At 47.5% G+C, this 16,832-nt stretch overlaps 1 protein-coding gene across 1 annotated transcript in view; it reads right to left on the minus strand.

Annotated features, from left to right (window-relative positions):
- Nucleotides 1–16,307, minus strand: part of LOC147722751 (acid-sensing ion channel 1C-like) — a 657,309-nt gene extending 641,002 nt beyond the window's left edge. Inside the window, exon 1 of the mRNA XM_086965218.1 lies at nt 15,137–16,307. Coding sequence (XP_086821344.1) covers nt 15,137–15,757 — 621 coding nt within the window. The 5' untranslated portion in view covers nt 15,758–16,307. The remainder of the gene's footprint in view (nt 1–15,136) is intronic.
- Nucleotides 16,308–16,832: the final 525 nt, after the last annotated feature.

Here is a 16,832-nt window from a genome sequence, read left to right on the forward strand (position 1 = left end):
TTACTGACAATATAAGTCCGTCCCTAAAAAAAAATGTACAACCAACAGAGAAGTATGGTTATTGAATCTTCATTTGCTTAAGGACTGAATTAGAGAGTCTGTGAATTGGTGGGTCTGGAGTTTTTAGTTTTTATAGAGTTTTATATTGCGCGAACTAGACCGAAACATCAAGTATCAGAGCGCTTTACAAGAGCACCAGTTTCATTACTGAAGAACATATTCATTTTTTTTTCGTTTGGCACAGGGAGATTAAGTGATTTGCCCAGAATCACAGGATGTTGAGCGTCGTTGCCAAAACTCGAACCAAGTTCCCCAGCTTCGAGGCCGACTGCTCCAGCCGTAAGGCTACACACACTCCCCTAGATTCTGCAGAGAGCTGCAGAAGTGAGTAATTCATGAATCTGCTGTATAATCCTCACCATCAGTGCACCTGGTTCAGACCTGTACTGTGCACTGGATTACAAACCAAATGGCGTCCCAGTGCATGGCAGAAGCTGTGCCAAGGATGGCCACCTAACTCCATATCATCAAGGATATGGTTTCAAATTCTGATGAATCATTTGATAAGCTAATATTTTATGGGTTTTGCAGTCTTTATTTGTCTTTATTTATCTAATTTGACTCGCGCATCTGAAGACAGTGATTTTGTTTCAGGGTCCCAGATTTATCGCAGACGGGTGCACTTGTACAGAACATGCTCCCAACATTCTTGCAACACATTAGGCTAAAAAGTCACAGGTATGTCATGTCAAATTAACATAATCCCATGCACAGGACACCTAAAAGTTTACACCACAACAGGCAACAGAAAGAGGGGCCCCGCCCAGAATGCACTGGGCATTAATTGGCTGTTTACTGAAAGACAAAGGTGGAATCCAATGAAACACAGACAGCCAAACTGTGCCTCAGTGAACTATTTTCTAACTAAGAAATGTACTCAACCAGGATCTGTTGCCAAGAAGAGGTGCTGATCACGGTTGGATTGGGATTAAAGATTGGCCTTGGCACGCTAAAAAGAAGTGATCCACATTTACATATTGCCTTTCCGCAAAACAATGCTTCGGTGAAATTTTATTAACAAAAGAGGGGGTGCACGGATTAGTTTACACTGGTGAAACACACCTGAAAACAAGTGAGGCCACTTTTGCTCAGGACCGCTGCCCCCGCTCAATATGCATATATTAATGGGTCGGCCCAGCGAGAGAAAGGGAGTGCCCCCTCTGCCATTGGAAAAAAAAGGAGGTAATGGATGCCCATCTGCCACCAGAAAGGCCACTCAGGTACCCACTGGGCCGCTGGTGGCATCGAACTACGCAGAAACCGCCAAATTGGCTCCCCAGCCTGCTCAAAAAAGAAGCCCACACCTGGAATCCGGATACCGCCCCCTGTGGCATTGCCCAAGTGACGCGTTACCAATCCAATGCTGGTCCTGATTATAAAAGTCTTCCTTGTGGCATTGGCACTTTCACAGTGTCCAGTCCCCTGTGGTCTAATCTCACGCTTGGCCAAAAGCCTCTCAAGTGGGAGCAGTAGGTGTGACTCCACTGCCAGAGATTCCCAAAGCCTTGCCCTGAAATCCTCGCGGCTACTAGAAGGAGTCCCAACCAGCTGCATATGACCCCTCTTCCTAGCAAGGCATTGCTAACATGCTGTGGCAGCTAGTGCCTTCTTCCCTCCACACTGCAGGAGCTGGTATCGGCCTAATGGACAATATCCTGCATGAAATCATCATGAGATGTCAGTATCTGCCCCCAGACTGCAGCAGTTCCCGAAAGCACCATGAGATGTCAGTATCTCCCCCCAGACTGCAACAGTTCCCGAAAGCACCATGAGATCTCTGTATCTGCCCCCAGACTCCAGCAGTTCCCGAAAACTCCAGGAGATGTCAGTATTTGTCCCCAGACTGCAGCAGTTTACGAAAACACCAGGAGATGTCGGCATCTGCCCCCAGACTCCAGAAGTTCCCGAAATCCCCAGGAGATGTCAGTATGTGTCCCCAGACTCCAGCAGTTCCCGAAAAAAACAGGAGATGTCAGTATCTGCCCCAAGACTGCAGCAGTTTCCGAAAACACCAGGACATGTCAGTATCTGTCCCCAGACTCCAGCAGTTCCCGAAAACACCTTGAGGTGTCAGTATTTTCCCCAGCCTGCAGCAGTTCCCGAAAGCACTAAGAGATGTCAGTATCTAACCTCAGACTGTGGCAATCCCCGTTCTCTCCTACTTGTGCCTCTCTAAGGCACTGTGTTATTCAGAAGAGAGAGCAACAATCAAAGGGCATAAAAAAGAATGAGAACAGGGATGTTGAGTACAATGGACAGGGTCAGTTAGTGTAAGGTTGGAATCAGAGGTGGCTAAAAAGAACGAAATCTTCTGAAACTATTTTGTTAGACCTCCCTTTACAGGTAAGTGCATCTAAAATATGATCGGGCCACTGGAATGATGTGATTTTGCGGCTGCATATAATTATGGATTTGCTACGTTAGCCGCATAATCCATTTTATGCTGCACAATATGCAGAGTAAAAAAAGTTCTAACACATAATGATCAAAAGTTACTAAAAGCGCTACAAAACGTGCGGCAAAGCAGTGAAACACCATGTGCAAAAGTTGACTGGCTCCCTTTCTGTTCCTTATTGTGTATTTGGCTGTTCATATGGTACTAATGAGGTGGAACCTTTGCTCAGAAAGTGTTGACATGTAAAGATTACAAAATAAGGCAGTAATACTATCACAGAATGTGCTGCATTACGCAGCATAGTTTGCGTTTTCTTGTCGTATAATTCAGTTCTTAATTTGTAAAAGCATAAGTGCTGGGGCACAATGTTTTGCTCAAAAGCCATCTGCCAGCTCTTTTGAAGTAGTGTGGCTCACTGGTTAGAGGCGGCAGACCCGAGAGCAGAGGACGGCCCGGGACCAGGGTTCGATTCCCGGCGCGGCAGGTTTCTGGACCAGGGTCAGCGGACTCGATAATTCTCTCGCCTCGATGCCCACTCTGATCAGCGATCACACTCGGCAACTCTGGGCATTAGCTTGCCTCATCTTCACTAACGGCCCCACCAGACCGCCGGGGATGCCTGGTCTCACCCTGGAGATACCCATTAAGGGACCATCTCTCAGGGAAGCCAGGAAGGGTTTCGCAGCGGTCGAAGCGCCTTGGGACCCTCCGGGTAAGTAGTGCGCTATATAAATGCCTATACATTTACATTTACATTTGCCACATACCAAGGCTGCATAGTCTTGATTACGTCTTATGCCTGGCCCTGATGAATAATTCCAGTGGATCTGAAAATAATGCGCACACCCTTTAAATGCAAATTAAATCCAAGCTTCACTAGTCTGTGAGATTAAATTTTTCTAGTAGGAAATGTCAGTTGGTTATTGTTCTCACTTCAGATGCTTGGAGGGAACCAGAGGGTTATTGATTTAAGTCCTGGCTGGTGCAATGGGGAATGATGGCGTGTATTCATACTGCTATGAGGTTCAAGGCTATGACAAAAGGCACAGTCTATATGTTGGTCATTAGTATAAAAAATACATTACACAGAGTATAAGATAGGTGGCCACAGTTTAAATTCATTACACTTAGTATAAGGTCGATTGCACACAGAATAAAATAGGCGGCAACAAGAGGTGCAAAAAGATTTAGGGTTTTATTTACTTGCATTTTGCACGAGTTTGCACTACAAAAGTGAAGCAAATTGGTGCAAAATGTTAATTTCAAGTGTACTTTCCAGTGCAAAATGTGTCACCTGAAAGTAATGCAAAGCAGAACTTAGCACTGCTTTGCATTACTTTACGTAAAGGGGGTGTTCCATGGGCGATACATGGGCGTTCCCATACAACCACCCATGGTTTTGAGTCAAAAATCCCATCTACTAAAAAAAAAGTATAGAGGGTTTTGCATCACAAAATGGTGCCATTTTGACATAGCTGCTAATGAGGAGAAATACTTGTATTTCTCTTTTTTATCCTGAGTTTGCATGTGTGCTGCACTGTCCAGCACACATCCAAAGTAGGAAACATTTTAAAGTTAGTCTAAATGTAAATGTACAGGAATTTATATAGCGCAAATCACCAAGCGGTTTCTAAGCGCTTGCTTGGGGAACACGTCCTGGTATTCCCCTGTGAGATAACCCCAGCAGGGTATCTGCAAGGTGAAAGCCAGGCATCCCGCCACAAGGGGCTGTTGTGGAGACTAAGCAAGCTATTGCCCAGAGTCGCAGAGTGTGAACCCGTGAATCGAGTAGGCACCGGAGCGAGAATTGTCGAGTCCATGGACATTTTTAGGACTCAGGACCCCGCCAAGCCGGGAATTGAACCCTGATCCCGGGCTGACCTCTGCTTCCAGGTCTGCCTCCTCTAACCAGTGAGCCACACTTCTCCACACTTCTAACCATAGTGTTTTATACTGCAAGGGTATTCTTCCAGGGCAAAACCTACACCAGACTCACGCCCTTGCAATAGGGTGCAAAGGTGTGTTTGTGGCACTAGGCAGCATGAATCTGCACCAGCCCTGGGGAGACAGCTGGACAGTGTCATATCTCTGTAGATATGGTGCTTGCCTGCTCTCTCCCTATCACGCAAAGCAGCTCAGCATTTTTGGTTGTTGCGGTGCATGGCATGAGATTTTAGTAAGTCTACCACTTAGGGGCATATTTGCAAGCCCCTTGCACTGCCACTGCATCCCTTTTTGTGATGCAACAGCGGTGTACACCACCAAATCATATTTATGAGGCCACGCAAAGCCACTTTGTGTGGCTTTCAATTGCCTCATAGATTTGGAGGAAGGCAAGGCAGTGCAAATCGCTGCGGTGCTGAACGGCGCTGTGAAGACATTCAATGGGCGTTGCAGTGGGTGTTCCCACCGCAACACCAATGGATTTTGACTCAGCCCCCAGAGCTACAAGACCGTGTAATTCTGGGGGGGGGGTGTCAAAACCTTACGCCGCCCCAAGGGAGGCCGAACAAGGAAAAATAACTTTCGTTTTCCTCGTTTTTTCCTCATTCTGCAGTACACATAGAAAGAGGAAAAGGCCTCCCAGGATTGGCTTTGAGCAGGAAGGTGGAGCGTTGGTGCTAGGCTGCCGAAACGGAGCCAGAGAGGAAAGGACAATAACGTGCTGTATGCCATAGACAAGACCCCGTCCTGCCCTTTCACTTTGATGCAGGGCAGCGCAGCAAGCTGACTTCCTAGTGAATCCTTCCCACTTCTATCTCTGAGAGAGGAAGACACTCTGCCAGAAGTTAATTTGTAAAAAAAATATGTGCCGGGGCTCTCGTCAGAAGGCAGCTGGTACCAGCCCATTTCTCCTGTTAGCACGGTCTAAAATAGAACCAACTACTAACCTTGAAAGAGCAGAGAGGATGTGGGGTATTGGCCAGAGCTGCCGACTTCGGAGCCAGGGAACCAGCTTGGAGTCTCGTTGTTGGCTCAACATCCTTTCTGGGCAAATCACGTAATCTCCCCGTGCCTGACATAAATGTCCTTAACTGGTGCTCATGAAAAGCACCGAAAAGCACTGGCTCAAATTAAGCACTCCTCTGCCTTACCAAAGGCAACATTGTCAGTGCGCAGCTTAATGCTGTCCTGCCAACCAATGTATCTATCAGAACACCCCTTCTGTTCCCTCTGCCGAACTGCCATTGAAGAGCACTGCATACAGATAATAAAATTGTTCTCGTTATTTCCCGTACTGTAGGGTCGCCAGCTTTACCCGTTTCAGGGCATACATTCAGAACATTTAGTGCTTGAAACACTGCGCTTTCTTCAATCCTTTTTATTGTTCGCGCATTTTAGGCCTGTTGCTCATTTAAAAAGCTATTTCATTTACACAGAATGTGTCTCTGGCTGAACATTCATGTTACCTGACTTTTTGATAACCGTGGCTTATTGACTGTTGACAACTGTGGCGTTCTGAATTTTTTTTCTAGTGCCTATGGCCTGACCTGCTCCACAGTGCCAGACAGGTGATTCAAGGAAGCTAGGGCTCACCAGTGTATGCATATTAATAAAAGTACCTTTGGCGTTGCTGCTGTTGCTGCCTTCATCTGACACGGATTTTTGGCCCCTGTAATTTATTCCACGACTGGCGGAACCCGCTTCGCGGGTCCCGCTGCGCCCCAGAGGACAAGGGCAACTTGTGAGCCATCTGCGTGGGAGGACCAGGGCTGCGAGCAAGCGGGGCAGGACTTCCATTCCCAGAAGTCCCTGCGCACCGCGCCTCTGACCAGCTGGCCGCTCTCCCTGGCCATCACCGCGCCCCGCCTTTAATCCCTTAAAGGGCGGAATTAGACTACTCGACGTGGGAAACCTTTGGCGTTGCTGCTGTTGCTGCCTTCATCTGACACGGATTTTTGGCCCCTGTAATTTATTCCACGACTGGCGGAACCCGCTTCGCGGGTCCCGCTGCGCCCCAGAGGACAAGGGCAACTTGTGAGCCATCTGCGTGGGAGGACCAGGGCTGCGAGCAAGCGGGGCAGGACTTCCATTCCCAGAAGTCCCTGCGCACCGCGCCTCTGACCAGCTGGCCGCTCTCCCTGGCCATCACCGCGCCCCGCCTTTAATCCCTTAAAGGGCGGAATTAGACTACTCGACGTGGGAAACCTTTGGCGTTGCTGCTGTTGCTGCCTTCATCTGACACGGATTTTTGGCCCCTGTAATTTATTCCACGACTGGCGGAACCCGCTTCGCGGGTCCCGCTGCGCCCCAGAGGACAAGGGCAACTTGTGAGCCATCTGCGTGGGAGGACCAGGGCTGCGAGCAAGCGGGGCAGGACTTCCATTCCCAGAAGTCCCTGCGCACCGCGCCTCTGACCAGCTGGCCGCTCTCCCTGGCCATCACCGCGCCCCGCCTTTAATCCCTTAAAGGGCGGAATTAGACTACTCGACGTGGGAAACCTTTGGCGTTGCTGTTGTTGCTGCCTTCATCTGACACGGATTTTTGGCCCCTGTAATTTATTCCACGACTGGCGGAACCCGCTTCGCGGGTCCCGCTGCGCCCCAGAGGACAAGGGCAACTTGTGAGCCATCTGCGTGGGAGGACCAGGGCTGCGAGCAAGCGGGGCAGGACTTCCATTCCCAGAAGTCCCTGCGCACCGCGCCTCTGACCAGCTGGCCGCTCTCCCTGGCCATCACCGCGCCCCGCCTTTAATCCCTTAAAGGGCGGAATTAGACTACTCGACGTGGGAAACCTTTGGCGTTGCTGCTGTTGCTGCCTTCATCTGACACGGATTTTTGGCCCCTGTAATTTATTCCACGACTGGCGGAACCCGCTTCGCGGGTCCCGCTGCGCCCCAGAGGACAAGGGCAACTTGTGAGCCATCTGCGTGGGAGGACCAGGGCTGCGAGCAAGCGGGGCAGGACTTCCATTCCCAGAAGTCCCTGCGCACCGCGCCTCTGACCAGCTGGCCGCTCTCCCTGGCCATCACCGCGCCCCGCCTTTAATCCTATGGACCTCCTACATAAACGAAGGTAACTACCCGCTACGCGGGAGCGTGCGGGAGCGTCCCGGGAGAAGCCCGGGACAAGGGCGGGACCGTCTGTGGCCGTCCGGGGCCGGAGGAGGCCGGGCCGGGCCTCATTATTAATATTTCCCTCCTGACATTATTTTTATTGTTAACGTTTATAGTGTCGTTAAAGTCCCTTTAATTGGACAGTTAAACTTTGCGTTTTGTGTGGCTTTATCGCCAACTAAGGTTGGTCATATTCTTACCTGTTATACCCTGGAAAGACTAACAAAAATGACTTTAAGATCTGGTAAGGAGAGGCAGGTTCAGGTCTCCACCTCTAATGGTACCTTCACTGGTACAATTGACCAATTTTTTAAACGTTCAACAGCCATTTTAGAGAAGGAGATCGCTTTAGTTGAAAAACGCCTCTCGCTTGATATTATCACCGGCAAGCGTTCTTCACTAGGTAAAATAAGCGAGGCTGTCTCCCCTGTCCCACTCTCTACGCTGAATATGGATAGCAATGTAGATGTAATGTTAGCACCTGTTATTGAGACTCATAACGAGGAGATTACGAATACCAACCAGGAAAATGTTTTTAATACTGCACATGAGAACCTACCCAATAGTGGGACCATCTGTTTAGATCAGTCCGGGGATAATTCTGGTCTCTCAGATTCTCCAAAACTTAACATTAGCAATGATCCTATGGATTCTCCTTCTCTATTAGAACTGACACCGACCCAGAATCCTGGGAAACGTAAGAGGGTTGCCTCACCAGATTTGGAGGAACAAACAGAGGGGGTGGTTAATGTTCCAGTTTCGCCCCCACAGCTACCCAATATTAACGTTTCTAGCCAGCAAGGGGGGGGTGAGACTATGACTATGATTAGCATAACAGAAGAAATATTTTTGGCTAAAATTGAGTTGCTATTCAAATCTCTTCTTTTACCCCTCTTTGAAAGGACAAGGTTGTTAAATACAAAATTGGACACCTTAGACCTGTTAGTAAAGGAAAATATAGCGACTTCCGATAGAACTCTCTCCAGCTTAGCAAGAGCTGGTTTGTCCCCACCCGTCCTGTCCAATCCGAAGCCCACGGTTGTGACAAATAGTAATAAAGCGGGGGGTAATAACTCACAAGTGGGAGCCTCTAAACCAAAGGCCCCGCAAAAAACAGGACCCGCTCCTAAGAAAATAGCCTCTACAGAGAATCCTGCAAGGCCTAAGTCCATCAAAAACCAGCAGGCACAGAACAATCCAATACCAGCCAGGGACAAAAACACCACTCATCAGCCCATTGTTAAACCTATCCCAAAGAAACAGTGTGTGAACCTTCCACCGGAGTCAGTGCCATATACAATTGTTTTAACTGGCGTGGCTCCACTCGTAGATGGCAAGAGGGAAACACACAAGGATCTTTATAATAAGGTCACATTTTGGCTTAATAAAAATCGGCCACTCCCTCCTAATTTAAACCCTGAAATACTTAACGTTAGGAGGGTGGATTGGATAGGTTATGGTAAGAAAGATCTAGAGGGGGATTGTGTGGTGGTTAGCTTCAGAGAGCCCTGGGTTGCCGAATATATCGGCAGGGAACCAAGATTTGGCAGAGTTGGGGACGTACAAACTTTACTACTGCATTATTTCTATCCAGCTTTACATGCCAATAGATCTCACACTCCGTTCCAACATTCGAGAAGGGACAGGCACAGAGGGAGATTTCACTTTGACACCCCGCTCTACCCAATGTTCTGTCCTCACCTTGCAAACCGGTTTGCTCCCCTCTCCGGTCTGGAAGGTGTGGATTGACTTGATGTAGAACAACTGAATACAGGGAGTGCTAGCGCTGTGCTAGCTTGCTCTCCAAATAATGTGTGTAATTTGGGGGCAGAGATAGTTTCCATACCTAGTACAAAACCTAAGAGGGTGGAAAAAAGGGAAACTTTCATGTCAGGTAACCCCAGGCAGAAAAACACTAAGGCGTTCGTCAACCCATCTGCCTTTATGGCAGAGAAAACATCATACACACTTGTAGTCTTGTCTTGGAACATAGCGGGATTGAAGGGGAAAATGTCAGAGGCCGCTTGGGGTTGCTATGTGGATTCACATGATGTAATCATCCTGCAGGAAAGTTGGTCAACAGAAGCTATCTATCGGGTTGGCTATCTTAACTACTATAAACCAGCCACCAAAGGACCGAAGGGCCGCCCGTCAGGGGGTTTAGTCATTTGGATCAGACAATCATTAGCCATTACCATCACTGAACTCCCTACTCTGAGTAATGATATCCTAGCATTGAAATTAACAGATAACAATAATCAGACCTCTTTTCTGTTTAATATATATGCCAGAGGTATGCCAGGTGGGAAGCCTGCGGGAGTGGTAGCTGAACTTGACTCCCTACTGAACGATATTAGCAGAGATAGCTGTGTCATGGTGGCAGGTGATTTCAACTGTTGCTTTGAACCATTTCCCAACCTTGATGGTGGGGGATATGGGGAAATTGATCAGATCTGGAATATTCCCCCTTTGTCTGTCGCCCCTATCAAAAAAGTTACGGAGGCAGTTATGCAATGGTTGGGTCTCTGTCTTGAATGGGACCTACGTGCAGTAAATGGCAGGACTAAATCAGACCCAATGGGAAAAGTTACATTTGATAACTCCATAAACTCAAGTCGCATTGATTATTTTCTACTTAAGATAGATTTCTGGAAAATGTTGGTGGACATGGAAGTTGTTAATAGATCTGAGAGTGATCATAATCCCCTGGTGATAACATTATCAGTATCTGAGGGTCTCTGTATGAACCCTGTTACAAACATTGAAACTGCAGATGCTGGCCTCACAAATGACTGCAGAAGGGTAAAATGGGCTGGCCTCCAAGAGAACACTGCCACCATTAGCAAAATTGCCATGGAGGTCTCAGCGGCCACAAAACAGATGGCACACATTCTTGAGGCTGGTACTCCACTGGACCAAATTGGGACTATTCATGAGACTCTTTTTAATAAAATTAAGTCTTTTTTTATTAAAACTGTTAAGGGAGGAAGTAAAAAAGCCCAAGCACATCCTAGGCTGAAATGGTACGACAGGACCTGTGGTATTGCCCACAGCTCTCTGTTAAGTGCCATCAAATCCAAATCATGCGAGGATATAAGGATAGCTAGGGTGAACTACAAGAAGGCATTAAAAGAGGCAAAAAGCAAATGGGATGACCAGCGTTGGTTAGATTTATACCAGGCAAGTACCTCATCTAACCAACAAAGATTTTGGGAGGTTGTGAAATGGGGAATCTCGGGGGAATTACATACTCCGGTAAACCATGTTCCAGCAGAACAATGGGTCAAACATTATGAGGCGCAGTTCAGCCACACGGAACGGATCTCCCTTACCACTGTTAGGGAAGATGCCAGTGTGCAGTCTGAACTGTCCTCATCTGATCACGTTGTTTTTACCGAAACTGAAGCTATTTCTGCTCTCAAACTAGTGCAGAATGGCAAAGCCCCCGGAATGGATTGCATCCCCGCGGACCTCTTTAAATACGATCAAAAACACTGGGTCCCGTATATATTAATTTTAGCAAATGCCATAGCTAGGGGCACAAGGATACCAAATTCCTGGAAAGGGGCCGAAATTTTGCCAGTGCATAAGAAAGGGGACAAATCTGATGCGGGAAATTACCGCCCCATCAGCCTCATCGATGCCCTCCAAAAAGTAATAGCCAGAATGTTGTTGGGGAAAATTCATTCGTGGATGATAGAAGTAGATATTCTGTCTCCAATGCAGGCTGGGTTTAGGGCACATATTAGTACAGTTGATCAGATCTTAAGACTTGTCATGATCTACTGGAAAACTGTGTCACTGAGAGACGGGAAGATCTTCGCTGCATTTGTGGATCTCAAATCAGCATTTGATCTGGTCCCTAGAGGGAAGATGTGGGCTGCATTGAAAAGGATGGGGGTTCCTTCTGCACTTTTAGATTTCACCATTAAGATGCATGAGGGTAACTTTGCAAGAGTCAGATGGGGTTGTCAGGGCCAGGTTACTGAATCCTTCCCCGTGACCCGTGGTGTGAGGCAGGGTTGTGTCCTGGCCCCCACCCTATTTGTGCTCTTTATTAATCAGGTGGTAAAGTTCCTTTCAGATACCCCCACTGATGCTCCTTCACTGGGTGGGTCAAAATTCCCTCTTTTAATCTTTGCAGACGATACTCTCATATTGGCCAAAACACAGAAGGGTTTACAGGCTGCAATAAACACATTTATGGATTTTTGTAACATGAATGATCTTGAGATTAACATTAATAAAACCAAATTTATGGTCTTGACCAAGAAAAAGCCTTTGAGGGGCAATATTTTAATGAATGGCTCCAGACTGGAACAGGTCAATGTAATGACTTATCTCGGTGTTACTTTGGATTTCAGGTTAAAATGGAAAGAGCAAATAGACGCACTTTGTTTGAAATTTGCCCGCTTGACTGGTTGCCTAGTAAAAGAGCAACGGCGCTCGCTGACTAAAAGAGTGCTGCCTGCGCTTAAAATCTACAGTGCTAAAATCAGTTCAGCGATATTGTATGGGGCAGATATTTGGGGTTGTGTGGACCTGGCTGTCCTGGATAGGATACAGAATAAATTTCTCCGCAACCTAGTTAGTCTCCCCCCATCAACACCAGTCCTTCCACTTTTGATGGACATGGGCATGCATACCATTAAACATCAGGCACAGTACAGGATGGTGGCTCTATGGAGACGCATATGGTCAACCCCGGAACTGGCCATGTTTGCCCGTGAACTTCAAGATGTGAGATTGCAACAGGGGGCTGGCAGTATACCATGGCTAAAGCAAATTAAGAACACTCTCATTGAAATGGGCCTACCTTTGCTATGGTCAGAACCGGGTTCCCATACCTTTCCTACTAAGGATGAATTTAAAACTCTTTTCTGGTCCATGGTAAAAACGGAACATGTTGCACTTTCTGAGAAAGTGAACCTGACAGGCCAGTTTCTGCTCCACAAAGTAATTCCTAATAAAGAAGTATACTGGGATGTTATCCTTAAAACATTAGATAGGAAACTATATCACCAGTTCCGTGTGGGCACGCTGCCAGTGAGGGCCTTTACCAGCGGCTGGCAGAGGCTTGAGTCAAGCCTCTGTCCTTGTTGTGCCGTTTGCGAAGAAACAGTAGGCCATTTCTTATTTGTCTGTACTGCCTATTGTAAACCTCGTAATAAGTGGTTGAAACCTGTATGTATTAGACTAAATACCCGAGTGAGCAGTGAAGCATTGCACATCTTGAAAATGAACACTTCCGAATGGCTAACCATAGGATTGGCGAAATTCCTCGGGTGGGCTTGGCTGATAAGATCTAGGTCAATTAGCTCATAAATCAAGATCTAAACAACCTGTATTCCACGTTTTCTGATTGTTTTATGGTCCATGAATTTGATAGTATTGATGACCTGCTAATTTTAAACATGTCTAAATGATTTTTACTAGTTCTTTGGACGTCTTTATACGTATGTTTAATTGAGATCTTAACTTCACTTGTTCTTTTTTTAATGATTTTGTCTTGTTCTTCATTTTCTCTGTTTTGGTTCTTATATGTATTTAAATATCTTTATTATTATTGATATGACTTTGTTGTATTAATTGTAGATAATGTATTTTTTTTTTTTTTTTTTTGTTTTGTTTTGTTTTGTATATATGTGTCTTTTATGATGAATAATCGAAATAAAGACGTTAAAAACTGAAACTGAATAAAAGTACATGCATATATTACGTTTTCCCGTTCTTTAATTAATCGATTGTCAGTTAGAAGTTATGGCACTGTCTAAAGGCAACCTTGGGAAAACTGCAAAAACTAATACATTTTGAGGTAGAAAGATATCCCACCCCAAAGGCTGCAGAAGGGCTAATAATCAGCTGAAACAGGCGGGGAGAGGATTATAAGATTTTTTGAGAACTTGTTGCAGTAAACAGGCTAAAAACGGACGCAAATCTCTTGACGGATTTTACAAAAAAGATGTGATTAAAAGGTTTTACTTTTGACTTTTAAAGGGTTAACCTGCTATGCGGTGAGATGTATATCAAAAGGTTTATTCGTTGTATTGTCTTCCTGTGTGACGTAGCTTCTTATAATACTTATCCTGCCAGCACCCCGAGACAATGTCGAGTAGTGTTTCACATAGGCTGCCCAAACATCACAAACTTTACAGGGCTTACGCGTACCGGGTCCAAATCAGTGGCGTAACATAAGCCCCTGCAGCCCCCTCGGATGGGGCGGTCTGTGAGCACCAGGGGGCCGTGTTAACTGGCCTTATAGCTCCTGACTGGGTCTGGTCACTGGTGCGTGGGAGCCACCCTCCATGTACTTTGCATGGGGCCTTCCTCAAGTCTCATTTCGCCACTGCTCCAAATATCATAGCAGTTGAACTCTTTCAGCGAAAATGTGGCCACCAGCGCACACTAAAACCTCATGGGTCGTCGGAGTCTTCACACTCTCCCTACGAAGAAAGGCTTGCTCGTGATTGTAAACCAGACTCACATGTTGTGTGGTTAGGTGTGTGTGTGTTTACAGATAAAGATACAGAGGTTTTATTATAACCTCTTTAGTGTTACCAAATTTGGTCTGGTCACTACCTTGCAGATGCGGACTTTGCCATTCCCTACAGTAGTAAAAACTCCTTTTGTAGACCTCGCAAGAAAGAACGCGTGAGTCAACCTGAAAGAGTAACCTTAAGAGTTAAACACATATCTTTGAGAAGAAGACACCAGCCCCAATGAACGTATCTTACAGTGGCTAGAAATAAGTGAACAATACCGAAACTGGATGTATTCTTTTCTACTCTCTCACCTACACAGCACAGCGTAATGGCACATATAACAATAGGAACATGAGGGGGCAGATCTACAAGAAAGTGCCGCAGCATGGCACCGCAAGCCTTTTGGCTGCGCCACGCTGCGGCACTTTCGGAGCACAGGAATGAGACATATTTACAAGAATATGTCGCATTCCTGTGCTCTCCCCTGCGCTGGCGCACAAACAGCTGCCAAGCGCAGGCGCAGGCACCCTTGCACCATGGTGTAAGGATGCCTGCGCCATGAGGGGATTATTTTTGTGCAGGAAGGAGCACCATCCTGCACAAAAACAATCACTAAAGGCCTTTTCCTCTTTCAATGCAGCACGCACTGAATGAGGAAAAAAACGAGGAGAAATGAAAACATTTCTCCTCGTTGCACCTCCCTATGCCACCTCTATGGTGGCATAGCATTCAGACGCATCTCCAGATTTATGATTTCTCGTAAATCTGGAGATGTGTCTTGTTCCATGGGTGTTGCGCCGGAACACCCACAGCAACACCCATGGAACGCCCATTCAACGCAAACTGCTGTGTGTGAAGGGGCCGTATTTACAAGAAGAGGGAAAGCCACGCAGGGTGCCTTTTCCTGTCCTTGTAAATATGGAGGAGCCCCCTGTGCCACCAGTACGTCACGAAAAGTGATGTACTGGTGGCGCAGGGGGCTTGTAAATCTGCCTCGAGGAATTTAATAGCGCTAGTAACGATGGTAATAATAAACACAAGTACCATGATATTGTCGTTTAACAAGCACTGAATCACATGTTGAGTCTCTCCCTGGCACACCCGAGGCACCCTCTAGTTTCCAGGCGCTACATGGCTACTCACAGTGGTGAAGTTAGCAGGGCCGCAGTCCTCGTTGCGGTAGCGGCAGCGCAGCAGCATGTCCGTCATGTTGTGGCCCGTGCGCTCGAAGAAGTCCTCCATGCGGAAGGCCTTGCTGCAGACTGATCGAGGGGAGTCGTCGGCCAGGCCTAGCGCCTCGACGTACTCCCCTACATCGTCGTCCTCCAGGCCCAGCAGGGGGGCCGCGCATAGCACGTCGTTCTTGGTGAGGGCCGACTTCCGGAAGCGGTTGTAGTTGCAGAAGGTGATGGCGGGGAATTTCATGACGGCGCTCTCCTTCTCGTCCAGGGTGGTGACGTGGTGGAACTCGGAGTAGTACTGGATGCGGTCGGCCACCTGGAAGAGGAAGCAGCCGAGGGAGGCCAGGAAGGCGCAGGCCCACATCCCGCGGCGGAGGCTCACCCCGCCCGGCAGGAAGACGTGGCTAATGCCGTGCAGGGTGCAGTTGCTGGCGAAGGCGGTGAGGTCGGAAGCCTTGGGCCCCTCTTCCTCGTCCTCCGGCTGCTTCGAGTCCATCTCCATCCGCATTTTCTCTTTGGTCTCGTCCGCCCCGGTCTCGCATAGAGGGAACATGGGCTGCAGGTGTCCCCTCGAACACTGCATCGACCCCCGGGCAAAGGAGCGCGCGCCCACGGCGAAAGGTGTGTGGTGGTGCAGGAAGGAGGAAGGCTTGATGGGATGTGAACAGTCAAGGACCCGGGGATGAGGAGAAGGCAGAAGAGTTAGACAGTCGAGGAACTTTTAGACAGCAGCCAACCCAGGCTTAGAGGAGAAACAGAAAAGCTAGTAAATATGTTTGAGTGGGTGAGGAAGAGGATGGAGGAGGAAGATTTTGCACAAATAGTCAAACTTGAAAGTTGAATAGAAAGATTTTAAAATCAAGGTTGGAGTGAAGATTCCAAAGTCGTGGGTGGACCAATCGGAAAAATCGTTAGATTGGGAGCAAGGAGGAGATGGATTATAAAGGTGTTTCCAGATGGGTCCACACAGGAGATTACAGGGAGACGAGCAGGCACAGAGGCAGCTCCAAGGGATACAAGTGGAGAACGGCAGGAGCTGAGAAGATAACGATGCGCTGGGTAGAAGGTCCGAAGGGATTGTTCCTAACTCCAGCGACGAGAAGGTGGGGAGGAAGGAATGGCAGAGGCTGGAGTTCACCGGGGCAGCTGAGACAGTGTAGAGTTTCTCGAGAAGATCCTGTCTGTGTAAGAGGAATCGAAGAAAGGGTGGAGAGAGCAATTAAGCCTGACCCTCGGGAGAGGAGGGTTGCGCCAGGTAACCACAAAGATACAGAAGACGCGCGTTAATGTCCCGGGCAGAGCGGTGTAACTCTATCTCCTACTCTGAGAGGGCGAAGGGAAGGTTACAAGGTATGGAGAAAGGATTGAGGCTGGGGAGAAGGAGTGGTGAAATGAAGGTTAAGCAAGAAATAAACACTGAACACGAAAGAGAAATAGAGACAGATGCCAGTGAAAGAAGAACAAGCATTTGCAATGCAATCAGTTGTATTTAGATATGCAGTACATTTGCCGGGGGTGCTGAAACATCTACTATTCTTAAACCTGGAGGGAAAATGAGCACCAAACTGCATGACACGCCAGGTATGGGAACACATGGAGAGTAATATTGCCTTTCAACAGGCAAGAAGGATGTGCACAGCCTCAGGCGGTAGTGGAAG

This window comes from Lissotriton vulgaris, chromosome 4_1 (assembly GCF_964263255.1).
Source record: "Lissotriton vulgaris chromosome 4_1, aLisVul1.2, whole genome shotgun sequence".
NCBI classification, from domain to species: Eukaryota; Metazoa; Chordata; class Amphibia; order Caudata; family Salamandridae; genus Lissotriton; species Lissotriton vulgaris.